Source organism: Prinia subflava, chromosome 12 (assembly GCF_021018805.1).
Source record: "Prinia subflava isolate CZ2003 ecotype Zambia chromosome 12, Cam_Psub_1.2, whole genome shotgun sequence".
In the NCBI taxonomy this organism is placed as follows: Eukaryota; Metazoa; Chordata; class Aves; order Passeriformes; family Cisticolidae; genus Prinia; species Prinia subflava.
In genome coordinates, this window is record NC_086258.1 from 2,492,515 (window position 1) to 2,516,912 (window position 24,398).

The following is a 24,398-nucleotide window of genomic DNA, read 5'->3' on the forward strand; positions in this document are numbered from 1 at the left end:
CTCCAGGGATTTGCCGGTTTGCCAGGGGGCCGTGGGCACACCGGAACTCCTGGATGCATAGTAAGGAAAAAAGATGTTCCTCTGCATGAACTGTGTGTTTTCCTAGGTGGGATGTCAGTGGGGCTGGTGCTGCTGGTGGGGAATGGGGGACTTTCCTTGGGAATCTGGGCATCTCCAGACTTGATCTTATCTGGTTAATAAAAGACATTTAAAAGCCTCAGTGGTGGAAATAACTGGGGCTAGGGAAGAGCAGAATCATTCCCCCAAGGAATCAGCCTGCTCCAGGAATTGTGCAGCCTCCCTGAGCCTAGCAGGATCTCCATAGGGAATGGCAGCCCATGGAAACACTTCATGAAGAGCTGGCTGTGGGTCCTGGGAGGAGATGCCAGTGGCAGAGGGTGGCACAGGCTCAGGCACTGCCCAGGCTCCCCAGGGAATGGGCACGGCCCCGAGGCTGCCACAGCTCCAGGAGCCTTTGGACAGCGCTGCCAGGGATGCCCAGGGTGGGGTTGGTGGGGTCTGTGCAGGGACAGGGGCTGGACTCAATCCTGGTGGGTCCCTCCAAGCTCAGTGATCTGGGATGGAGTCCTGGGACAGCTCCTGCAACTGGAACAGCCCCTCCCTGAGAGCCTGCACTCAGCTGTGCTGGGTGATGATGTTGAGAGCAGGGACTGTCACCTTCCCTGGTGACAGCCCTGCCAGCCACAGGGGCTGGTGGGCAGGAGCCACCAGGACCAGCCCCCTGTGGCCCTGTTAGCCCCAGGTGACCCCTGGCTATGAGCTCAGGGGCAGTGCTGGGGGATCAGGGCTCATCCTGTCTCAGTCTCTGATGACACCTCCTCCCCAAATAATCCCAAAGGGCTCTCCAGGAAAGCCTGGACCTGATGGAGACCCCGGTTCCTTGGGCCCAAAGGTGAGAGCTGGGGTTTGGGGTTGGGGCAGTGATGGTGGTGAACAGCCCCCAGAAGCTCTGGGCTGCACAGGGAGACCTGGGGGGGATCCCATGGACTCAGCCCAAGGGCTCCTCAGAGCCTGTGGGATCACTGGGGAAGGGAGGGTGCCTGAGTGCATCCCAGGAGGGAGGGTTTGCTAATTCCCTTGTTTTGCCTGGCAGGGGCTGCCTGGGAAGCCCGGCTTGGAGGGGCCACAAGGACCTGTGGGCTCCTATGTAAGTGATGGAGCTGCCCACAGAGGGGACACGGTGCTGGCCAGACCAGGAGGGGGCTGCAGCAGCCTCCAGCTGGGCACTCACCATCCTCCCAGGGCTCCTGCCGTTCCCTCAGCCACCTTCTCCTAAAAATACAGAGATCCAGGCAGCCCCAGCTGCCTCCTAACCCTGAGCTCTTCCCAGGGCTATCCAGGACCTGCTGGAGACCGCGGGAGGTTGGGACGCAGGGGAGACAAGGTAGGGATGGGACACCCCCTCCAGCACTGGGAACATTCTTGGGATGAGTTTTGAACCCTGTGGGTGGGCTTGGAGGTGTCCACAATCCCCATCAGCCATGGTGGGAGGAGAGCAGCTGGATGTGTCTCCCAGAGCAGGTGAGCCATTGGCACCTCCTCTGCCCCAACACCTCTGGATTGTTCTAAGAGCTGGTTTTGGTTGTTTTGTTGTGCTTTTAAAAGAGGTTTTTGCATTAAAACATAGAGACGAAAGGAAATCTTTCCTGCCTCCTAACAGGGAGAAAGGGGAGCTCAAGGTCCACCAGGATTTCCAGGAAAAGCTGGTCCAAAGGTAAATGCTGTTTGCTGCTGCTCTGGGCAGCTCCAGCCCTGTGGAAAACACCAAGCAGGTTCTCTCTGCTGGGCTGGGAATGGGGAAAATGGGAAATCTTTGCCTTGGGGAACCTTGGCCAGTCTTGCAGTTAAATTGGGAGGGGGCTCAGCCAGGGCTGTGTCACTGATGGTGCCCTTGTCCCCCAGGCCCTGCCAGGCCCCCCTGGTCCTCGTGGTGCTCCTGGCTCCCAGGTAGGGCTCTCCTTGCTCCCTGTGCTCCCTCTGCACGGATGTGTGACCTGCAGTACATCCCCTCTGCTGCCTGCAGCATGATCCATCCCTTTTTGGGAGCAGGCAGGACCCTGGTCCCACTCCCTGCTGGCTGGGATCTGTCCTGCTGCAGCACAGACACTGCTGAGATGGTCCCAGGACACGGGGATTTCTCTGAGCACAGCCTCACCCTGGTCCCCGTTCCCTGGTCCCTGTTCTATGGACACACTGCTGACCATCCCTCTTTTCCCAGGGCAGAACAGGTGACCCAGGTCCTCGAGGGCCCCCAGGGCTGCCTGTAAGTGCAGAGCTGCACCTCGCTGGGCTGGGGGGATGTCCCACAGGGTGGACATCGGTGCCCACTCCAGAGCATCTTCATCTTTGGGGTGGCTGTGGGGCAGGGAACACCCCAAACTCTGCGTGTGTGGATGGTGACAGCAGTGAGGGGTGTGGGGACAGCAATGTCCTACACCTGCAGGGATGGGGCCTGGAGCAGGTGGCACCTTTGGACCCCGAGGTGACCCAACTGCAACAGCCATGGGGCTTTCCTGACTTATCCCTCTCAGAGCTGTGTTCTGGGGGGCCTCAGGGGCTTTTTGGCCTTGCAGGGTGTTCCTGGCACAAGAGGGCTGGACGGCATTCCCGGGAAGCCTGGCTTGGGTGGAGACAGAGGCGTTCCTGGAGCAGCTGGTGCTGCTGGCCCGGCTGGGTACCCGGTGAGAGCCACTGGGGACCCTCCACTGATCCTCTCTGGAGGATTTTGCTGCAGCAGCACCTTTGGGGAGCTCCCTGAAGCACCTGCAGGGAGGGAAGGAAAAGGGGGGCTGTTGCAGGGGGCTTGAGGAGCTGGAGCACGGATTCTCTTCCTGTGGCGATGTGTAGTGTGTCAGGACATGCCAGACCCTGCTCAGGAGCTGCAAAAGCTCCTGAGTTCAGGCCAAGCCTCTCTGCTGATGTGGGGTGTTTGTTCTCAGGGCCGGGGAGGTCCAAATGGATGCGAAGGGCCTGCAGGGATGAAAGGAGAGAAGGTGAGGGCAGAGGAGAGGATTTGGTTTCTCTGGGAGCTGCCCAGAGCCTCAGGCCTGCCCCACTGACCTCCCCAGGGCTGTGGGGGCCAGCACTGCTCCCAGTTTGGCCCCGTCCCTGTGGAATGGTTTTTTACATCTCGGGGAGCTGCAGAGACAGGAACCACCACAGCTGCTTGTCCTGGTTTTGTGTCCTGTGCAGGGTGAGGTGGGAGATCCCGGGGGAGCCGGAGTCCGTGGGCTGGACGGGGAGCAGGTACCACAGCTGGGAACTGTGTCCCTGCCCTGAGGGGCTGCTCCAGCCTCCCCCTCCCCAGTTCCTGTCCCAAGGATGGGACAGCATGGGAGGAGGCTGCTGATCCTGGAAAAAGCCAGAAGGTTAAAGCTGGGTCAGTGAGCTGTGCTAGGGCTGGGCTTTTCTTTCCTCTGCAGGGACCACCAGGACCACTGGGAGCAGAGGGTCAGCTGGGGCCCAAGGGTGAGCAGGTGGGTGCTGGGGTGATGCTGGGGGTGGTGCTGGGCTCACCCCAGTCCTGCAGGGTCACACAGGCACCTGAATCCATGACAGGTGTCTGAAACTGCCCCCAACATCTTTGTGCCTGGGGATTGACATTGCTGGGCATGGCAGGGGGGGTACCATAAGAAAACTGGGGTTTTCCCAGTATGGGAAATGATGGAGGGCAGAGCCAGGCTCAGCTGGAAAAGGCAGCCAAGAGTCGTTCTGGTCATCTTCATCCTGTCCAGGGAGAGGCAGGACCCCGTGGAGCTCTGGGCATCAGAGGGAGCCCTGGGGAGCCAGGGGACAAGGGGACAGAGGGGCCACCAGGACGGCCTGGGAAGCAAGGGAAGGAGGTACGTGTGGGATTGTCCCCGCAGGGAATGGGAAAGGTGCTGCCCCTGGACCCTGCCCATGCCATGGTTTTGCCCCTAAGAACCTGGGATGCTCCCATGGGACTGGGGATTGATGCTTTGGGGTCTGTGTGCTCAGCATTTTGTCCCCACTCACTTTTGGGGCAGCAGGGTCACAGCTGGGGTGATCTGCCAGCATAGGAGGTGAGGCTGTGCCTTACCCAGCATCAAAATCCCAGCCAGGGGAAGGGTGGAAAAACCCATGGAAATCAAAGCCCAGCTTTTAATCTGCCCTGGGATGGGGCTGGGGAGCAGCTGCTGTGTCTGATGTGGGCATTTCCCCCTGGGCAGGGTGACACTGGTGACACTGGAGACCCGGGAGAGCCAGGACTGCAGGGACAGAAGGTGAGGGGTGTCTCTAACTGTGTCCCTCTTTCCAGCACCTTGGGCACACCCCTGGCTTGCTGAACCTCTGTCCATTGTGGGGACAGAGCAGGACAGGGGTGTCCTCATGGCTGAGGAGCACCCCAGGGTGGCCTGCTCTCTGTGACACCCTGACAGAGGGTGACACAGCTCACCTCCAAGCAGAAGCTCGTTTATTGCTGTTCCTTTTCCCTCTTTGTGGTTTCACTTGTCTCCATCCCTGAGTAGGGCAATGCTGGCCCCAGGGGCCTTCCTGGAATTCCTGGCCCAGGAGCTGCCACAGGGAAAACTGGAGGGAAAGGCCAGAAGGGAGAGAAGGGCCGAGAAGGTTTGCTGGCAAGTACAGCTGGGGCTGGGCTGCCCTACCCTCCAGTGTCCCCAAAGGCTGGGTGATGGCTGCCAGGGAGGGCACTCAGCCCTGGAGGGAAACCCTGGGCTCTGGGAGCTGCAGAAAATCCTAGGAATTGTCAAATCTCCATAATTGGGGAGTTTCATGTCTCGCAGGCATGACACCAAAACTGTGTTGGCACAAAAGGATGGTTTGGGTTTGGGGGCAGTTTGGGGCAATGCTGCCTCCAGCCAAATTCCAGCCCCTGCCGGGCTGGGAACACGTGTCCCTCTGTGTGCCAGGGCCAGGGCGGTGTCACCGGAGCTGCAGGACCTGCTGGAGCCAGAGGATGGTTTGTAAGTCAGACCATGTCCCCTCTCCCCTTTGAACCTGTCACTGGCCTGGTGTGGGGACATTTGTGTGACTGGGGGCACTGGGCAGGTCCCCATCTCTGTCACAGACCTGACAGGGGACATTTGTGTGACTGGGAGCACTGGCAGGTCCCCATCTCTGTCCCAGGCCTGCCAGGGGACATTTGTGTGACTGGGGCAGGGCACACAGGTCACTCGGTGACCCGGGCTCCTCTGCTTGTGCCCTGAACAGGGCGGGACAGGACTCCGAGGTCCTCCTGGGCTCGACGGTCCTGAGGGAGAGAAGGTACGGAGGGATGATGGCTCCAAGCCTTCATCTCTGGGTGAAACTCCCTGTTCTGGCCTCTGGCCAGGCTTTCCCGGTGGGGCTGAGCTGGCACCGGCTGTAGGGATGTCCTGGGCAGGCCGGTGACAGGGGGACGTGCCATGGACACCCCTTGCCTTGTTGGCTGAGATCCAAAGCCAGCAAGGCGGGGAAGGGTTTTTCCATGGTTTTTCCATGGACAGAGGTGTTTCCCCTCCTTTCCCAGGGAGATCCAGGGCCACGAGGTGTGGATGGACCTGCTGGGGCTGCAGGATTTGAGGTACTGCTGCCTGGAATGTTGCAGAGCTGGGAATTGCCAAAGGCCTCCTCAGCTCTTCCTAATTCCAGCACAATCCAAAGGATTTATTGTCCCTTCACGGGCCAGGTCAGGAGGCCCAGGAGTGAGGGGGGGGTTTAACACCTCAGCACTGACTCCTGGGACCCTAAAACCCCAAACTCCCAGTACCTGAACCCCCCAAATCACACCTTTCCAGCACCCAGTGGTGCCTCTTGGAAACCTGTTCCTGCTGCTGAAACCAAACACTCCCACGGGGTTCCCAGTGCTGCCTTGGCCAGCTGAGCGTGGGATGTGGGACAGGATGCTCAAAGCCCCACAGAGGTGAAGGACACGGTGGTGAGGGGCTTTTTCTGAGCCCCCAGTATCCCCACAGGGACTGGCTGGAGATGACGGAGCAAAGGGAGATGTTGGCAAGCCCGGCCCAGTGGTGAGTACCAGCTCTGCCCCCAAAAGTTTCCCCTGGGAAAGAGGTTTGGTGTCACCCTGGGGTGGCTGCAGAATGAGCTCTGCCAGCCTGGCCATGGCCCCCAGCTCCTGCCCTGGGACTGAGTCACTGCTTCCTTGGATTTCCCACAGCAAAAGCTCCCAAAGGAATTTTAATAGAGCTGTTAAAAGCTGTGCCAAAGTGCCAGGGCTGTTGCACAGGTAACACTCAGCTGCTGGAATCTGCCTGAGGCAGCTCCAGGGCTCTGGATTTGCCTGTCCTTGGAGCAGATCCACAGGTGTCCCTGTGGCTCCGGGAGCTGCCTGGAACACTTGAGGTGCCCCAGGATGGGGATTGTGGTCATGACAGAGAGCCACAGATGTGTTACGGATGGTCTGAGCTCAGCTGCAGGATAAATCCCACGTGCATCCCAGTTTTCCCACGTTGCAGTGCTGCTCTGCCCGGGCAAGACGTGCCCTTACAGAATTCCAGAATCCCAGACTGGTTCGGGTTGGGTTGGAAGGGACCTCAAAGCTCCTTGGACTCCATCCCCTGCCATGGGCAGGGACACCTTCCACAGACCAGGCTGCACCCAGCCTTTAGCTTGGGCGACTTGCTGGGAGAGATCAGGCTGTGGAATGAACTCCAGGGGGATTTGCTGTGGAATGAACTCCAGGGAGATTGGCTGTGGAATGAACTCCAGGGGGATTCACTGTGGAATAAACTCCAGGGGGATTGGCTGTGGAATAAACTCCAGGAGCATTTGCTGTGGAATGAACTCCAGGGGGATTTGCAAAGCTCAGTGCAGCTGAAGTCCCTCAGGGGTGGCTGCTCGGGCCCTGCTGAGGCTGGGGGTGAGCAGTGTCCCCATCTCTGTGCCCTGCAGGGCTCGCAGGGGGCTCAGGGGCTGGCAGGTGCCCCTGGGCTCCGGGGCTACACCGGGCATGAGGGAGCCCGAGGAGTGGTGGGCACCAAGGGACAGCCAGGCCGGCAGGTAACGCCTCTGCTCCACGGGGATGGGCAGGGGACACCCCTGGCACAGCTCTCCCTGGGGACAACGGCCCCAGCTGTGCCCTCCTGCCTTCCCCTGGTGCCAGCCTCATGTCTTGTCCCCAAATGAACTCAGGGGACTCTTGGGCCACCGGGTGAAGCTGGAGCCACTGGGCTGAGTGGCATTGAGGTGAGCAGGCTCCTCTCTGCCCCATTCCCTGCTCCAGCTTTTCCAACCTCCCAGGTCTGTGTCCCTCTGACAGCCTGCCTGGGATTTGGGTGAATAACCCCGAGTTTTGGATTCTGTTTTCCTTCTTAGGGCCTGGTGGGTGCAAAAGGGGAGCCAGGCAAGCCGGGAGAACCAGGACAAATGGTGAGGAGAGGGATGGAGCCGTGGTGGTTCTCCCTGAAAGACGCTGTGGGATGCTGGCATCTCCTGGATGTGTAAAAATCCAATTCAAGCACCACCTCCTGCTCCTGCTGAACCCTCCCAGAGCCCCCTTCTGCCCAGCCTGCTCCAGAGAGGGAAAATCCCAAAGGGGCGATTCCAGCTTAGAACATCCTCCTGGGCACACTGGGGCAAGGCAGGAGGGAAGCCAGAGGGGCATCCCTGGCACAGCGTCCTCACAGAGGGTTTTCCATCTCCTTTGGGATTTTAGGGGTCTCCTGGACAAGCTGGTCCTAAAGGATGGAAAGGCCGCAAAGGAGATAAGGTACCCCAAAATCCTCCCCTGGGCATGGCACCTGAGGGGGACTGCCCAGGGGGCACAGGGTGGGATGGGCAAGCCTGAGCTGGTCAATCCCACCGGGGACCGTGGAGAGAAAACTGAGAATTACCCAGGGGGACAATTTTTCCCCACCTGGAAAACACAGGATGCCCTTGGGCAGGGGCAGGCAGATCCTGCCTCCAGCCTGGCTCAGGTGGCCCTGGGGGACACAGGGTGCTCTGTGCTCAGCTCTTGGTGCCACCTCCAGAATCCCCCAGTGCCTGGTGTGCTCTGTCCCTGTCTCCATGCAGGCAGCAGCTGCTCCTCCCCAGCACTGGGATGTGGCTGAGCTGTTGGACACCCACATTCCCATCTCTTCTTCCCCAGGGTGACCCGGGCCAGGAAGGGGAGCAAGGGCTCCCAGGAGAGGCTGGCAGACGGGTAAATGACACCGCTGTCCCCACGGAGGGTGGCAGGGAGCAGGGGGCTGCTCCTTGGAGCCCCTGCAGGGGGTCCCAGTGTTCTGGGGGCTCGGATTCCCTGCAGAGGGGATCCTGGAGGGACAAGGGGTGTCTGGATTAGTTTGGAACTACCCGTGAGTCTTTCATCTGTGGTCCCCAGGGCAAGCGAGGCAAGATGGGCCAGCAGCCCCCACGGGGTCCCCGGGGACACAAGGTAGGTGGCTGTGTGAGGCTGCCTTGCCCCCCTGGCAGTTTGGGGGTGCTCCCACCTGCCTGAGCCCAAATTTAGAAAAGAATAAACCCTGATAACTGAGGGCTCTGTCCCCCCAGAGCCTCCCAGCCCAACAGGGGTGTCTCCCACACCCACAGCCCCCGTGGCTGCTCTCCCTGCCCTGGAGCATCACCCTGAGCACAGCCAGGACTCCTCCCTTTGCATTTCAGGGCTACCCAGGTGACAAAGGGCTTCCAGGACCCCAGGGCCCCCAGGGACTCTACGTGAGTATCAGCTTGGAGTTTTGGGGTGCTGGCTGCTTCCTGTGTGACCCAGCTCTGCAGGGACCCAAAGCAGAGGCCTGTTTAAAATGAAGGAAGTTTTTAAGTGGTTCATCCATCTCCTGCTGTCTTCTCCTCCCAAATTACAAGCCCAAGAGTGTCTGTGCAGTCAGGCAAATCACATCACTCCCAAAATGCAGTTCTGGAGGCCAAATCCTTCCTTTTAGGTGTATGTCTGATGCCAGGCAGTGTTGAGCACTGGTGAGACTGTGCCCACCTTCCCAGAGAGCTGTCATGGCTGGAAGGACAAACTGCAGCCAGCAAAAAGGATTCAAATATTTATTTAAAATACTAGAAATTGATTTTTTCTCTGCTTAAAACAGGAAAAAAAAGCCCAACTTTGGCAACTTTACAAAAAAAAACCCCTGGATATTCTCAGCCAGCCAAGGCACCTCCATGCATTTTTAGTGGGCTTTGCTGAGGCATCCTTCTGAAAGCAAAAGTCAATGAAACAATGAGAAAATGCCTCAAAGTTTCTAAAACTGCCTGAAATCCTCAGAATTCTGAGGTGTGGGGAGATCCCTCCTTGCCAGGGCCTGACAGGAGCAGCTCAGCCACAGGGTGAGGCAGTTCCATGTTTCTCTCTTAGGGCATCCCGGGGCTGAAGGGCATCAAAGGAGAGCCTGGACTGAAAGGACACAAGGTAGGGGACATGTGCCAGGCACAGCAGGGATGCTGGGCACATTTAATTTGCTGAATGCCATCCCTTATTCCCCTCCTTTTGAACCCTGATGGCTGCACCATCCTTCTCTGGGGGTTGGCCACCATGTCCCCAGGTGCTGGTAGATGGAACCTTTAGATTTTCTCCCAAATCCGGTCCTCTTCCAGCTTTTCCATCTTCCTCGAGTTGCAAGCAGCAGTGTAGAGCCTTTTAATCCCTGCTCTCAGCACTGATGCTGATGCACCACAAGCTGAACCTCCCTTGTGAGGAATGGCTCAATTTCTGATGGACCCTGGGCTGGAGAAGCTGAGAACATCCCAAACATCCTGTCCCTTTATCCCGTCCCACTATCCCATTATCCCATCCCTCAGCCCCACAGCCCTAAAGAAGAGTGATGAGCAGTCCCTGGCAATGAGAAGCTGCTCAAAGCCTTCAGGAAAATGAAACCTTTGGAATCATTAAAACTTTAAATTTCCTGTGAGCTCAGTGAGCAGCTCCTGGGAGGGCAGGCAGAGGGGAGGCTGTGCTGGGATTTTTCCCCTGCTTCTGGTTTCAGCACACCAAGAATAATCTTTATTCTCTCCCAGTGCTTCCTGGCAACTTCCAAGGTTTTCCTGGGAGATATTTTAGTCTGGGATGATCCTTTCAGTCTGGAGCTGACCATCCCCCCTGCTGCCTCTGTCCCCAGCAGTGTGGGTGCAGTGAATTCTGTGGAACCAAAAGGATGGCTCTTTGGGGGTTTTTGCTCCAGAAGTTTTGCAGCCAGCCATAACTGGGAATTTCCCCCCCCACACTGGTGTCCTGGGGGTTCTGTCCTTCCCTTTGCCACCAGAGCTCTCCTGACTCTCTCCTAGGGCGAGAAGGGCAGCAAGGGTGACCTGGGCCAGCAAGGGGACGATGGCTTCAAGGTGTGCGACAGGTTTTGCTCTTTTCCTCCCCCCGGTCCCTTGTCACCCTGTGTGACATCCTGCCACGTTTCCCAGGGCAAGCCAGGACCCCACGGTGTCCCTGGAAGGCCGGGACCCAAGGGAAAGCAGGTAAGGGCAGAGTGGAGAGGGATGTCAGGGACTAAAATGAGTATTTGGGGTGAATTTTTTTTTTTCCTATAAAATCCACCTGGGGAAGGGGCTGGGTTGTAGAAGGATGCAGGGCTGGGGGATGTCCTGAGCTCCTCTGGTGTCCTTGCAGGGGGACACTGGCCCCCCTGGCCCACAGGGACACCCTGGAATTCCCGGGACACCGGTGAGTCCTTCCCCTCCACAGGTTTGAGGTTCACTCCTGGCCCCACAGGGATGCAGCTTTGATCCCACCTGCCTCTCTCTCATCCTGTTCTTGTCCTTTCCTTCCAGGGCTTGTCTGGACCCAAAGTAAGTCATGGGGAGCAGCTGGAGCGGGATCAGCCCTGCCATGGGATCCCTTCCCTCCTTCCCGCTCCAGGGGTGCCGGGGGGGCAGGGGATGCAGCTCAGCACAGCAGCATCTCCCACCTTGCTTTCCTTCCCTTCTCCACCTCCTCCTTTGGCAGGGGCTGAGAGGCTTCCCGGGCCTGCCAGGCCCCAGGGGCACACCAGGAATGCCGGTAAGCAGAGCCACAAACGCCCCCCATCCCAAAATTTGGGTCCCTCGCTCCACTAAACGTGGCAGTGAGGCCCTGCCACGCCATGCTGTCATTCCATGGGGATAGCCAGCTGGTGGCACTGGGGAAGGAGGTGCTGAGGGGCTCGTGGGCAGCAGCCATTGCCACCAGCACTGTCACTGTCCCCCAGGGTCTGGCTGGCCCCCCTGGTCCCAGGGGGCCTGCACTGAAGCTGTCCCAGGAGGAGCTGCAGGTGAGTGGGCCTTGGCCAGGAGGGAAGGGGCTGCCAGCGATGCTGTCCCGTGTCCTGCTGCTTCCAAGGTCTCCTGTGCACCAGGACCAAGAAGATCCAGCTCCTCCCTCTCCCTCCATGCTTGTCCTTGTTCCCTGCACGTGCCATCCCCCTCCTCAACACCTGACAATGCTCCTGGAGGGGGGATCCATGGTCAGCATGGTGGTATCCCCTCCTTCCTCTTTCAGCACCTCATTTATTCTTCCAACCACCTGAATTACACCGTGGTCTGGGCTCTGCTGGACACCCTGAGCCGGGAGCTCCAAGCCCTCGTGGAGCATCCCAATGGCACCAAAACCAACCCAGCCACCACCTGCAAGGAGCTGCTGCTGGCTCACCCCGGCCTGCCTGATGGTACCGGGGGCATGGGGGGCACTCCTGGACCTGGCCTGGTCTCCAGAGCCTGTGAAGGGACAGACAGCTCTTTGAAATAAAGGGGGAATAAGGATTTGGGGGAATGAGGTCAGATGGGCTTCGTGGGCATCCACGGAGAAATGGGCTGGCAGCCAGGCCACCGGCTGTGGGGAAATTGCACTGTTTGGCACCCTCCCTGTGCCAAACCTGGGTGCCAGGGCTCTCCTCTCCTCCCTCCAGGGCAATACTACATCGACCCCAACCAGGGCTGCCCCCAGGACGCCCTGCTGGCCTTCTGCAACTTCACAGCTGGGGGGGAGACCTGCATAGCCCCCGTCCGCAACCAGGTACGGTGTGGCCTCTGTGGGGCATCTTCAGACCCCAGGGACCCCTCAGGGTGGGGACAAGGGCTGGTGGGGGTGGAGAGGGACAGGGTGCCCAGTCCCTCGCTGTGGTGCCCAGTCCCTCGCTGTGGTGCCCAATCCCTCTCTGTGGTGCCCAGTCCTTCGCTGTGGTGCCCAGTCCCTCTCTGTCATGCCCAGTCCCTGGCAGGGAGCTGTTGGAGCACTCTGGAGTGAGGATCCTGGTGACGGTGTGTGCCAGGCTGCAGGGACAGGCCACAAGCACAGGCTCTGTGCTGGCTCCGTGTCCTGCCAGTGCCACTGTCCCCTGCTGGGACAGCATGACGATTGTCCCCGCTCCCCTCAGATCCCCGTCAAGGCTTGGCTGAGCACCTACAGATCTGAGAACACCTTTGAGTGGTTCAGCACCCTGCCCAGGGGCTTCCTGGTGAGTGCCCAGCTGGAGCAGCCAAGGGGACACAGAGGTGATGTCGGGGGTCCCCAAGTGCCACCCTGCGGTGGTGGGACAGCACCCAGGCCCCCTGGCTGTGCACAGAGGGATGTGACACCTCCTCCTGCGAGGAGCTCCGGTGCCTTGGCAGCGGCTGGGCGCTGGCAGGGTGAGCCCCCCGCAGCAGCCCCGCTGCCGTGCTCTGTCCCTCTGTCCCGCAGCTGGAGTACGCGGGGGCCAGCCCGGTGCAGCTGCGCTTCCTGCGCCTGCACAGCCGCCGCGCCGCGCAGCAGCTCTGGTACTCCTGCACGCCGGCCCCGCAGCACGGCCCGCCACAGCCCGACAAGGAGATCCGCTTCCTGGCCGACTCCCGGGACCGCAGCTACGCAGCCAGCCTGCGGGGCTGCCCGGTGAGCCTGCCCCCAGCAGCCCGTGTGCTGGAAGAGCCCCCCAACATGTGGAGAGCCCTCTGGAGAGGGTTTGACCCCACAGTTTGGGATGGGCCGCGTGGATGAGGCTGCACACGGCGGGATGGGGATGGAGAACATCCACTCCTCGGGCCCAGGGAGCTCCTCCTGGTCTTGGGATGTGGCAAGGGATGGGGTGGGCCCTGGGGACTTGGGGGAGGTCACCACCCTGGAAAACCCAGGAAAGGCTGGGGATGCTGACTGGGTGCAGCCAAGGGAGCTCCAGGCCCTCGGCTGAGGGGTTTGGTGCCACTCAGCTGTCCCTGGTGGTCATTTCAGCTGGACAACGAGTCCTCCATCACCGACACCATCTTCCAGTTCAGCACGGAGGAGCTGTGGCTGCTGCCCCTGCGGGACCTGGCTGTCTTCCACAACGGCGACGCCTCGCACCAGTTTGGTTTCACAGTCGGACCAGTTTGCTTCAGCTGAGAGCGGTGCCACCCAAACCGAGCCAGCCGGTTCTGTCCCCACCCAGGAGCCATCCCAATGGGGACAAGGGGAGGCTGGGGGTGGCAGGGGCTCCCACCTGCCCCACAGAACTGCCAGTTCTCTCTGAGCTCCGTGCTTGGAGCTGTCCTGGACTCCACTTCCTTCTGGAGCAGAGGAATATTGTTTACAAAAGTCGTTTCTCTATAAATTATATCTATATTATATATGTATATATTATATATGAGAAGGTGCTGATTTAATGACTGCTCAGGGGAGATTCTTGTAATTATAATTGCTGGGAACTGTCTGTAAAGGAAAAAAGAAAAACAAGGAGCAAAACTAGTGGCAGCTTGGGAAATGAGGAGGAAATGGGCTTTTCTTTGCCAGGGTCAAGTGCACAAATGGTTGGAGCATAGATTCCCCAGGACTGGGCTGGGAAGTGGCCCTGGTGAGCCTGGGAGAGCTCAGGGTGGTGCTGCTCCATCCCAGCCAGGCACCAATTGCTGCAAAGGGGTGAAAATGTTAATTCCCCCCAAATCCTGCCTCAGTTTTGAGTGTCCATCTCACTGAGAGGCATTTTAGTGGTGTAGCACTGGGTGCCTTTGTGGGCATCTGCACCTGTTGGCACGTGGGGAAACTGAGGCAGGGGCAGCTCAGTGCTCCCTGTTCCCCGGTGTAATGGGGCTTGTTGGAATGTCCCAGCATGCAGCAAACATCTGTGTGCTTCTAGTCACAGCTGGAAGGAAACTCCCCCTTTGTCCTGCCTGTCTACAGGGAAAATAAAATCACAGAATCCCAAATGGTTTGGGTTGAATAGAACTTAGAGCCCATCCAGTGCCGCCCTGCCATGGCAGGGACACCTCCCACTGTCCCAGGCTGCTCCAAATCCTGTCCAGCCTGGCCTTGGACACTGCCAGGGATCCAGGGGCAGCCACAGCTGCTCTGGGCACCCTGTGCCAGGGCCTGCCCACCCTGCCAAGGAACAATTCCTGCCCAATCTCCCATCCATCCCTGCCCTCTGGCAGTGGAAGCCATTCCCTGTGTCCTGTCCCTCTGTCCCTTGTCCCCAGTCCCTCTCCAGCTCTCCTGGAGCCCCTTCAGGCCCTGGCAGGGGCTCTGAGCTCTCCCTGGAGCTTCTCTTCTCCAGCTGAGCACCCCCAAAAATCTTTCAGCATTTGGAAGGTGCAAACCCCGGGTGACAGAAAAACCCTCGGGCGCTTCAGACGAGCTGCGGGAGCGGGAACGGGGCGGGGGAAAGCGGCCGGAGCCGGGAGCGAAGGGAAAGCGAAACCCCGGGGTGCGGAGGGGCGGAGCGCTGTCCCCAGGGCTGCCGAGCCCGACCGGGATGCGGGAGGAGGGGACGGACACGGCACCGCCCCGGCCCGCCCCGCACTACAGCTCCCGGGGAGCCCCGCGACAGCGGCGACACAGCGCCGCGACAGCGGCGACACAGGGCCGCGACAACAGTAACAGCAGAGCCGCGACAAGAGCAACAACAGCGCCGCGACAACAGCGACACAGAGCCGGGACAAGAGCGGGGACGGGCCGGGCCCCGCGCCCGCCGCCACCGCCACCGCCACCATGCAGGTGAGCCCCGGGGAGGGACGGGCACGGCTCGGCCGGTACCGAGAAACCTTCCTGGGACCCCCTGAATCCCTCCCTGGATCCCCTTAAATCTCCTTCGAACCCCGTGAATCCCCACTGGAACCGGGTCATTCCACCCTGGAACCCCTTAAATATCCCTGGAACCCCGTGGTCCCCCCTTGGGACCACATAAATTCCCCCCCTTGGAACCCTGTGAATCCCTCCTAGAACCCGAATCCCCCTGGAACTTCGTGAATCCCCTGCACCCCCTTAAATCTCCCTGAAACCCCGAGGATCCACTCTGGAGCCCCCTAAATCTCCGTGGAACTCTGTGAATCCCCCTGAATCCCCTTAAATCCTCCTGGAACCCTGAGAATCCACTCTGGAACCCCTTAAATGTCCCTGGAACACCGAGGATCTGCTCTGGAACCCCTTAAATGTCCCTGGAACCCTATGAATCCCTCCCTGGAACCCCTTAAATCCTGCTGGAACCATGAGGATCCACTCTGGAACCCCATGAATCCCCCCAGAACTCCATAAATCTCCCTGGAAGTGTCCAGGTCGGGTTGGACAGGGCTTGGATATCCACCCTGGGATAGTGGCAGGTGTCCCTGCCCATGGCAGGAGATGGGACAAGAGGAGCTTTGAGATCCCTTCCAACCCAACCCATTCCATGGTTCTGTTTGATGTTTAGGGCTCTCAGCCCCCTTGGTTTGCTGGCAGCAGCCCCTGAAGCAGCCGGGCCTGGAGGGGGACACCAGTCCCCAGGAGGATCCCAGTTTGGGGACGCCCCCATGACCGGGTGTCCCCAGGGTGGGGCTGCAGCTGGGACCTGTGCGGTTCCGTGGGTGCTGCAGGAGGGCAGCTGTGCCCCAGGATCAGACATCCCAGCTGGACTGGAGCAGCAGGCTGGGCTGCAGCCTGCACTGCTCTGGGCAGGCACTGCTGGTTTTGCTGAGAGTAACCCCAAAGCTGCAGCGGGTCCGGCCCTAAATGCACACGGGAGCGTTCCCAGCAGCTGCTTGTGAATTCCTGCGGGGGAGGAGATGGGTGCTGCCTCTCCTGGGCTCCTGCTCAATCCCTGCTTCGTGGGCAGGGGAGGAGGACAGGGTCCCCTCCCTCTGAACAACACCCCTGAGCCTGGGACATCCCTGGCAGCGGTGGCTCTTCACTACTGGGAAAAGCGCTGGGGTTTTTAGGATTTTGCCTTCTTGACCTTCACCCACCAAGAAATCTCTCTGTGGTATTGCTGTAGGAGAGGGGCTGTTGGCCCAAGGAGCATCATTTTGGTGTCACACCCATGCTGGGCACCCAAAAACGTGTGGCTGCACCCCAGGCTGGGGCAGCAGAGGGATCCGCTGGATCTCTGGAGCAGGCTGCCCAGGGAAGGGGTGGAAGCACCATCCCTGGAATTGTTCAAAAAACTTAGAGAGGTGGCACTTGGGGACAGGGTTTAGTGAAGGCCTTGGTAGTGCTGTGTTAACATTTGGATTTCATGATCTTAGAGGGCTTTTCCAAAGTTAATGACTAATTCTGCTCATCACCTCTGTTCCCCATCCCTAAAACAGTCACCTGCTCCTTCCACCACCCTGCAGACCTGTGGGTGAAAGCTGTAAAGGAGAAATAGCTTCATTTACAGTCTAATTATCATTAATCTGTGGCCAAAGCAGGCTTAAAAGGGTGAGCCAATTACGTGTGCTAATGTGCTTTGGGTAACAAGGGCCGAGGGGTGTAACTGGAGCCAGGCTGTGGCCTCAACACCCACAAGGAATGGGGTTGGTATTTCTGGCTGAGGCCGGTCCTGGTCCTGTCAGTCACCTCTGCTGGTGTTGGAAAAGGCAGGAAAGAGCAGCCAAACACGGATCCAAACACGGATCCATGCAGGAGAGGAGCAACCGTGAGCTCCACAAACACCTCCTAGAGAGATTCACCAAAGGAAGCACAAAAATCCCAACAAAATTCCACCTTTTGAGCAAGACTTGGCAGCTGGGTAGGAGCTGTTACTCAAGAGCAATTCCTGCTCCTCCTGTTTCAGTGGGGTGAAGGAGGAGGGGTGGTGCCTTTGCAGGTCCTGGCAATGCTGGGATTGATGCTCCTCTGCCAGGGAGGCAGCCCTGGACCTGGCCCCATCGTTGGGTGGTCACTCTTGTGGCTCTGGGTGCCTTGGTGTTGAGGTTTTGGGTGTCCTGGCAGTGCAGGAGGTTTCTGTGCCCTGGAGGCAGAGGGGAGCAGAGGCTCTGCCCAACAGCTTCCCCCCCTCCTGTGCCCTGTTCCCTCCTCAAATCCACGTGGATGAAGCCCGAGATTCACCTCTCTTTGTCACAGGGGTAGGCTGGCTTTTTGTCACAGCCCAGACACGCACAGGAGCTGCTGCTGGGGATGCAAATTGTCCTGCTGGCGGTCATGGGAGGAGTTCAGCCCAGTCAGCGTGACTGTGATTGTCACAGTTCCTCTTCCCGTTTCAGAGCTGGGGAAAAAACTTGCACCATGTGGTGAATCCCCAGATGAGCACCCCGGGGTGGGGAGTGCAGGGACCTGCTGACAGGGTGGGCACCCATCACCCGGGGGGCTCCAGCACTGCCCCTTCCCTGCCCTCTTTTCCAGATGACCTTCTACTTCTCGGACACAGTGGTGCTGCTCTTTGACTTCTGGAATGTCCACAGCCCCACAGGTAGGCTGCCAGCACTGGGACATCCCTCCATCCATCCATCCCTCCATCCATCCCTCCATCCATCATCCATCCATCCCTCCATCCATCCCTCCCTCCCTCCATCCATCCATCCATCCATCCATCCATCCATCCATCCATCCCTCCCTCCCTCCCTCCATCCATCTCTCCATCCATCCATCCATCCATCCATCCATCCATCCATCCATCCATCCATCCATCCATCCCTCCCTCCCTCCATCCATCCATCCCTCCATCCCTCCATCCATCTCTCCATCCATCCATCCATCCATCCATCCATCCATCCATCCATCCATCCATCCATCCATCCATCCCTCCATCATCCATCCATCCATCCATCCATCCATCCATCCATCCATCCATCCATCATCCATCCATCCATCATCCATCCATCATCCATCCATCCATCATCCATCCATCCATCCATCCATCCATCCATCCATCCATCCATCCATCCATCCATCCCTCCATCATCCATCCATCCATCCATCATCCATCCATCCATCCATCATCCATCCATCCATCCCTCCCTCCCTCCATCCATCCATCCCTCCATCCCTCCATCCATCTCTCCATCCATCCATCCATCCATCCATCCATCCATCCATCCATCCATCCATCCATCCCTCCATCATCCATCCATCCATCCATCATCCATCCATCCATCATCCATCCATCCATCATCCATCCATCATCCATCCATCCATCATCCATCCATCCCTCCATCATCCATCCATCCATCCATCATCCATCCATCCATCATCCATCCATCCATCCATCCATCCATCCATCCATCCATCCATCCATCCCTCCCTCCATCCACTCACTGCAGAGCTCCGGGTAGAGCTCTGTGGGCTCCTCACAGCCTTCACCCCACAGCTCCTGGAGCATTTTTGGCAGGCCCTGCCCTGCCCTGGGCATGCCCCAGGCAGGGTTTGGTCCTCCCAAGCCAAGCCCAGCAAACAGGGAGCTGTGTGAAGCACCCCCTCTGCCTGCCAACCCCCCAGATCACTCAGGGATGGCTCAGCTTCCCACTTTCACACTTTTCTTTCTGTTTGTGATTATCCTCCCAACATCATATTTTACCTCCCATGTTTTCTGTGCAGTTGATGCAAAGCTGCGTGTTTGTGTCACAGCAGCTCTCAGGACAAGAGGACACAGCCTTAAGCTGAGCCAGGAGTAGTTTAAGCTGGACATTAGGAAAAATCTGTTCAGAGGAAGGGCATTGGAAGGGGCTGTCCAGAGAGGTGTTGGAGTCACTGTCCTTGGAGGTGTTTAAGGGAGGACTGGATGGGCCACTCTGTGCCATGGTCTGGGTGACAAGGTGGTGTTTGGTGTGGTCACAGGTGACACTCAATGATCTCAAAGGGCTTTTCCAACCTAATTCCATGATTCTATGAATTAAAAAGCTATTTACACCATTTCCTGACACTTAACAACCCCAGTGCCAGGAGCCCTGCGCTTCCCCCCGTGGATATCCCCCAGCTCCCCGTGCCCAGCCCCTCGCCGTGCGGGCAGTGTGGGATGTTTGTCGTGCAGGGATGGTGCTCTCGGTGCTGGTGATCCTGCTGCTGTCCGTGCTCTACGAGGCCGTGAAGATGGGCAAGGCCGTGCTGCTGCGGCGGGCGCTGCTGGCGCTGCCCCGCAGCCTCAGCCAGGAGGCCCTGGCCCAGCCACAGGAGGAGGAGAGCAGCCCTGCACGGGGCAGGTACCACAGGGACCCCGGGCACCACCGGGGTGGGCACCCAGGGCCAGCACAGAGGGGAGGAGGGCTGCGAGCAGGAGTTGCAGGCTCCCAGGGAAGGGGGGTGGGCACAGCTTGGGGAGGTGGCTCCTGGGGCAGCCCAGCCCCTCCAGATCCTCTGGGAGATGTCCAGGGTGGTGGCTGGAGCCTCATGTTCCCCTCCAGGAGCTGTTGTGGGTGCAGGAGGGTCCTGCTGGTTTGGGATGGGCACAGGCAGCAACTCAGTCCCCACAAGCAGTTCCTTCCTTTGGAGCCAAGCCCTGGATCCTTCCTCTTGTATTTAATTAATCCCAGATCATTCCTGAGGCCGCTCTTACTGCCAGCCTCATTGATTCTGGAGCAGGATTTCCACCTGAGCTGCTGTTTGCAGCCCCCTCTCCCTGCTCCCCAAACCCCCTCTGGGCACTCCAGGCCCTGGGTGGGGGGCGATGCCAGCTGCCCCAGCCCCTCATTGATGGCATTTCCTGTCTCCTCCCCCAGGTGGTTTTGGTTCCACGTGGGCCAGACGCTGTTCCACGTGGTGCAGGTGGTGCTGGGCTATATGGTGATGCTGGCTGTCATGTCCTACAACGCCTGGATCTTCCTGGGGGCCATCGCGGGCTCCACGCTGGGCTATTTCATGGTGTACCCGCTGCTGGGCCGGGGCTAGAGCCCCCCACGCTGGTGGCACACGTGTGCCACCTCCTGCTCCTTTGTCTGGAACCGCTGCTGTCACTTCTGCTGGGTCTGGCTGTGTCCCCGTGCTCTGTGGGACGCAGAGCCCCAAGGACTTGCTGGGGGCTGGCCCCGCTGTGGGGTCGGGGGCCCCGTGGCCAGCGCTGGCCTGTGCTGGGGCTGTCCCCGGCTCTCAGGGACCTTTGTCCGGGTGATGGCAGCAGGGCCGTGCTGGCCTTTCCTCCCCTCCCTGCTTCTCGAGGAGCTCCATCCTGGCTGGAACGGGAATGCTCCGGTGACTTGCTGGGGGAGGGGACAGGCTGGGGACAGGGACCCCTGCTCTCCTGCCCAGAGCTGCCCTGCACCAAGCCCCTCTTCACACAGTGCCTTTGGGGACACCGGGGGGGTCCTGCCACCCCCGCCCCGCTCCTGCACAGCGCTTCAGAGATGGGGCTGGAGCAGCCCCCGAGCCGCTGGTGGGGCTGTGCCAGGGGGAAATGCTGCTCCAGGTGCCTCTTGCTGCTTCCTCAGGACACCCCTTTCAATAAAATCATCTCAGCTCCACTCCTGGTTTGTGTCACTGCTCAGGGTGGGCACCCCTGGGTCACACTGGGACTGGGGACCCCCAGCCCTACCCAGGGAGGTGGTTTGGGAATAAAGAGAGTCTCCTCTGGCTTTAAATAAAGCTTTTCCATTTTATTAATTATTATATCTTTAAACATTTGTATTACTTTCTTAATAAAATATCCTGGAAGAGACAGGTTTGAAGTTCACAGAGAAAGGCACTTTGAGCGAGGCCTCCCAAGGCACTTTGGGGACCCCCTGAATGTGTTAGGCTGGGCACCCCCCTTCTGAGGCAGGAACGGTGGCCCCTAAGCATGGGTGGGTGTTGGGGTGTTGGTCCCTGCTCTGGGTGTCTCACCCAGGAGTCCTGCAGACCCCCAGCACCTCCAGGGCTTTGGGCATCCCTGTCCTGTCCCCAGCCCCAGCTCAGCAAACCCCCGCTCTTTGCTCAGCCGGGTGCCAAAACCTGCAAAGCTGGAGGAGCCATCCATGGAAGGGGCTGAGGACATGTGGAGGGCAAGGCTGGGATCTCTCCACTGCACAGCGAGCTGAGCCTGGAATTATCCCAGTGCTGCCAGGCACAGCTGGGACATGGCCCGAGTGCCACCTTCCCTCAGAGATTTAACCCTGAACTTAAAAGAGCTCCTAGGAGACCCTGGGGTGAGGATGGCTAGGGGTGGGCTCTGGCTGCCTGTGAGCCTGGCCTGGCTGCTGTGAGCTCAGCCTGGCTGCTGTGAGCTCAGCCTGGCTGCTGTGAGCCCGGCCTGGCTGCTGTGAGCTCAGCCTGGCTGCTGTGAGCTCAGCCTGGCTGCTGTGAGCTCAGCCTGGCTACTGTGAGCTCAGCCTGGGCACCAGCAGCCTGTGTCTGTCTCAGCACTCTCCCCTCAGCAGTGGCTCAAACCCTCAGCGTTGCTGTCCCTGTCATGTCCCCATCCCATTCTGTTTTCCATCATCCCCTGCAGCTCCTGCTCCCGCTGGTGCTCCCGAAGCCGGCCGGGGGGGGATGGCAGCGGGCAGCTCCCAGGAAATGTCCAGGGTGGGATGGCAGCGGGCAGCTCCCAGGAAATGTCCGGGGTGGGATGGCAGCGGGCAGCTCCCAGGAAATGCCCCGGACTGGGGCAGGGACAGCCCCGGGGACAGCCAGCAGTGTCCCGCACGCCCACCCTGAGCAGGGCCAGTGCCAGCCCCCCCCCGGCAGCCCCAGGCCCTGGTGTGGGGGGCAGATAAAGCTCTTCAGTAAAGCATCTCCTCAGTAGAAAAGAAAAGGAAGAAGAAGGACAGAGCAGAGCGCAGGGGATGCCCCATGCCCAGCCAGTGGGGGCTGTGGCTGTGGGACCCCCATCAGGCTGTGAGGTCCCAGTGTCCCCATCCCCTCCCTCTCCCGTGGTGCTGCTCTCCATCCCGGGGGCTCCTATCCCCCTCCCCCAGCCCCAGTGACCCCAGGACCAGTCCATGGCAGGACACTGGGGCTAGAACTCAGTCTGCACCCCCTCACCGCTCTCTGTGGTGCCCCTGGGCTGTGGGGGGCTGAGCTCGCCTGTCTCATTGTCACCACGCTGGGGACACGCTGGGGATGGGCTCTGTGCCCCGGGTGGTGCTGCTGTGGCGTGGGGCTCCTGGGGCTCTCGGGGGCTGGGTGGTGCTGCTGTGGCATGGGGCTCCTGGGGCTCTCGGGGGCTGGGTGGTGCTGCTGTGGCGTGGGGCACGCTGGGCGCTGATGGGGGGTCAGCTCCGGGCACAGGAGACGCTGGCACAGATGATCTTGGTGTGACGTGTGGCAGCTCCGCCTCTGATGGGACATCAGCTTTGGGAACAGGTGACGCCAGCACGGATGATCTTGGTGTGGCATGTGGCACTTCAGCCTCTGATGGGACATCAGCTCCAGACACGGGGGAAGCTGGCACAGATGATCTTGGTGTGGCGTGTGGCACCTCAGCCTCTGATGGGGCAGCAGCTCTGGGCACAGGTGATGCTGGTCCAGGATGTTCTCTCCCAGTCCCTGATGGGACCTCAGCTCCAGGGACAGGTGACGATGCTGGAGTGGCACACTGCCCCCCTGATGACACCTCAGCTCCAGGGACAGGTGATGATGCTGGAGTGGCACACTGCCCCCCTGATGACACCTCAGCTCCAGGGACAGGTGACGATGCTGGAGTGGCACACTGCCCCCCTGATGACACCTCAGCTCCAGGGACAGGTGAGGATGCTGGAGTGGCACACTGCCCCCCTGATGACACCTCAGCTGCAGGCACGGGCGGTGCTGGGGCAGCCCGGCGTGTCCCAGCTCCTGATGGGACCTGGGCTCCAGGGACAGGTGACGATGCTGGTGTGGCACGTTCTCTCCCGGTCCCTGATGGGACCTCAGCTCCAGGGACAGGTGACGATGCTGGTGTGGCACGTTCTCTCCCGGTCCTTGTTGGGGTCTCAGCTCCAGATGCTGGCGATGCCATGCAGTGCACGCCGTCCCCGTCACAGGCTGGACCTTGCTGTGTGACATCCCCCTGCGCAGCCCCTGCCAGCAGCACCCCCTCCTCGCCGGCTCCGGTGCCGTTCGTCAGCCGCTCCTCCCCGAGGCTCTCCTGTGCCAGCGCCTCCCGGATCTCCTGCACCGTGTCCGGGGGGCTGGCGGGCTCCCCGGGCTGTGCCTCCCCCGGCTCGGGGGAGCCGGGCTCTAGCAGCGCCTCGGCCCCGTAGGGCAGGGCCCCATCGTCGTCCTGGATGACCGACACCACCTGCTTGGCCCTGCGGCGCCGCTCTGCCGCCGGCTCCTCGGGCTGCCCGCCGCCCTCCTCGCTCCAGTCGATGGGCAGGCCCTCCCCCAGCAGGTGCAGGTTGGGATCGCTGTTGTGCATCACCATGCTGTCCCGGTACAGATTGTGCTTCCGCTGCACCGCCGCCTCCTTCACAGCTGGGGACGAGAGCGACAGGTCACGGGGGCTTCTCGCCCAGTCCTCCCCGTGGGTGATGGGAGAGGGGCTGGAGCTGGGCGGGGGGTCAGCATCCCACCCACTGCTCAGCCCTGCCACTGGGGAAGCCGGGACGGGAAGCTGCTTCTGGGGCAGCCCCCAGCACCCTGCACGGGGTCACCCCTCCCTATAGAGTCCCCAGCACCCTGCACGGGGTCATCCTGTCCTCACACAGCCCCAGCACCCTGCATGGGGTCACCCCTCCCTATAGAGTCCCCAGCACCCTGCACGGGGTCATCCTGTCCTTACACAGCCCCAGCACCCTGCACGGGGTCACCACGCCTCGTACAGCCCTGAGATGATCCCCTGAATGAATGGGATCACCCCTCTTCAGAGAGCCCCCAGCACCCTGCACGGGGTCACCCTGTCCTCACACAGCCCCAGCACCCTGCAGAGGGTCACCCTGTCCTCACACAGCCCCAGCACCCTGCAGAGGATCACCCTGTCCTCACACAGCCCCAGCACCCTGCAGAGGGTCACCCTGTCCTCACACAGCCCCAGCACCCTGCAGAGGGTCACCCCCTCCTCACACAGGTGCCACAGGACCCTACCTTGCATGATGTCTTTCATCACTGACTGCAGCACCACCTCCTCGTAGGTGTTCTCCACCAGGATGAAGCTGGCAAAGTCCTCGAAGATCAGCTCCTGAAACTTGGCCAGTTCCTGCCAGGGGGAGAGGCGGCTCAGCCCAGCAGGCTGGTGGGAATGGATGCTCCAGCCCCTCCACAGGGCTGGACAGTCCTTCCCTGCACCCAACCTTTCCCCTCTTACCCCCTTGCAGGTGGGTGCCAGCTTCTTCAGCAGGAAGGGGATGGTGATCTGCAGCAGGGCCTCCCTGAAGAACTTCTTCCTCACGGTGCTGCTGTCGTAGTCAAATTTCTGCAGGGTGAGAGGGTGCCCCAGGTCACC

At 60.1% G+C, this 24,398-nt stretch overlaps 3 protein-coding genes across 5 annotated transcripts in view; 2 read left to right on the forward strand and 1 right to left on the reverse strand.

Moving 5' to 3' along the window:
• LOC134557129 (collagen alpha-1(I) chain-like) overlaps positions 1-13,440 on the forward strand; it is a 79,773-nt gene extending 66,333 nt beyond the window's left edge. The window contains exons 33-69 of the mRNA XM_063409804.1: positions 7-60; positions 860-913; positions 1,115-1,168; positions 1,352-1,405; positions 1,682-1,735; positions 1,924-1,968; positions 2,240-2,284; positions 2,595-2,702; positions 2,961-3,014; positions 3,214-3,267; positions 3,444-3,497; positions 3,756-3,863; positions 4,212-4,265; positions 4,512-4,619; positions 4,914-4,967; positions 5,215-5,268; positions 5,513-5,566; positions 5,958-6,011; positions 6,895-7,002; positions 7,135-7,188; positions 7,318-7,371; positions 7,658-7,711; positions 8,093-8,146; positions 8,327-8,380; positions 8,608-8,661; positions 9,308-9,361; positions 10,234-10,287; positions 10,363-10,416; positions 10,568-10,621; positions 10,729-10,746; positions 10,904-10,957; positions 11,145-11,207; positions 11,435-11,600; positions 11,841-11,947; positions 12,309-12,389; positions 12,614-12,802; positions 13,139-13,440. Of these exons, the coding sequence (XP_063265874.1) occupies positions 7-60; positions 860-913; positions 1,115-1,168; positions 1,352-1,405; positions 1,682-1,735; positions 1,924-1,968; positions 2,240-2,284; positions 2,595-2,702; positions 2,961-3,014; positions 3,214-3,267; positions 3,444-3,497; positions 3,756-3,863; positions 4,212-4,265; positions 4,512-4,619; positions 4,914-4,967; positions 5,215-5,268; positions 5,513-5,566; positions 5,958-6,011; positions 6,895-7,002; positions 7,135-7,188; positions 7,318-7,371; positions 7,658-7,711; positions 8,093-8,146; positions 8,327-8,380; positions 8,608-8,661; positions 9,308-9,361; positions 10,234-10,287; positions 10,363-10,416; positions 10,568-10,621; positions 10,729-10,746; positions 10,904-10,957; positions 11,145-11,207; positions 11,435-11,600; positions 11,841-11,947; positions 12,309-12,389; positions 12,614-12,802; positions 13,139-13,288 (2,592 nt within the window). The 3' untranslated portion in view covers positions 13,289-13,440. The remainder of the gene's footprint in view (positions 1-6; positions 61-859; positions 914-1,114; positions 1,169-1,351; positions 1,406-1,681; positions 1,736-1,923; positions 1,969-2,239; positions 2,285-2,594; positions 2,703-2,960; positions 3,015-3,213; positions 3,268-3,443; positions 3,498-3,755; positions 3,864-4,211; positions 4,266-4,511; positions 4,620-4,913; positions 4,968-5,214; positions 5,269-5,512; positions 5,567-5,957; positions 6,012-6,894; positions 7,003-7,134; positions 7,189-7,317; positions 7,372-7,657; positions 7,712-8,092; positions 8,147-8,326; positions 8,381-8,607; positions 8,662-9,307; positions 9,362-10,233; positions 10,288-10,362; positions 10,417-10,567; positions 10,622-10,728; positions 10,747-10,903; positions 10,958-11,144; positions 11,208-11,434; positions 11,601-11,840; positions 11,948-12,308; positions 12,390-12,613; positions 12,803-13,138) is intronic.
• Positions 13,441-14,705: 1,265 nt separating this feature from the next.
• Positions 14,706-20,678, forward strand: SLC31A2 (solute carrier family 31 member 2). The gene is made up of 4 exons (XM_063410227.1): positions 14,706-14,875; positions 17,477-17,543; positions 19,101-19,269; positions 19,786-20,678. The coding sequence occupies exons 1-4, from the start codon at positions 14,870-14,872 to the stop codon at positions 19,952-19,954; spliced, it is 411 nt and encodes a 136-aa protein (XP_063266297.1). The 5' UTR covers positions 14,706-14,869; the 3' UTR covers positions 19,955-20,678.
• NIBAN2 (niban apoptosis regulator 2) overlaps positions 20,635-24,398 on the reverse strand; it is a 31,562-nt gene continuing 27,798 nt past the window's right edge. Inside the window, exons 12-15 of one of the 3 annotated variants that reach the window (XM_063410226.1) lie at positions 24,261-24,368; positions 24,041-24,152; positions 22,230-23,431; positions 20,635-22,139 (exon numbers count right to left, since the gene is read on the reverse strand). In XM_063410226.1, the coding sequence (XP_063266296.1) occupies positions 21,993-22,139; positions 22,230-23,431; positions 24,041-24,152; positions 24,261-24,368 (1,569 nt within the window). In that variant the 3' untranslated portion in view covers positions 20,635-21,992. Of the gene's footprint in view, positions 23,432-24,040; positions 24,153-24,260; positions 24,369-24,398 lie in introns of all 3 variants that reach the window. The other 2 variants (XM_063410224.1, XM_063410223.1) reach the window with 2 other exon arrangements.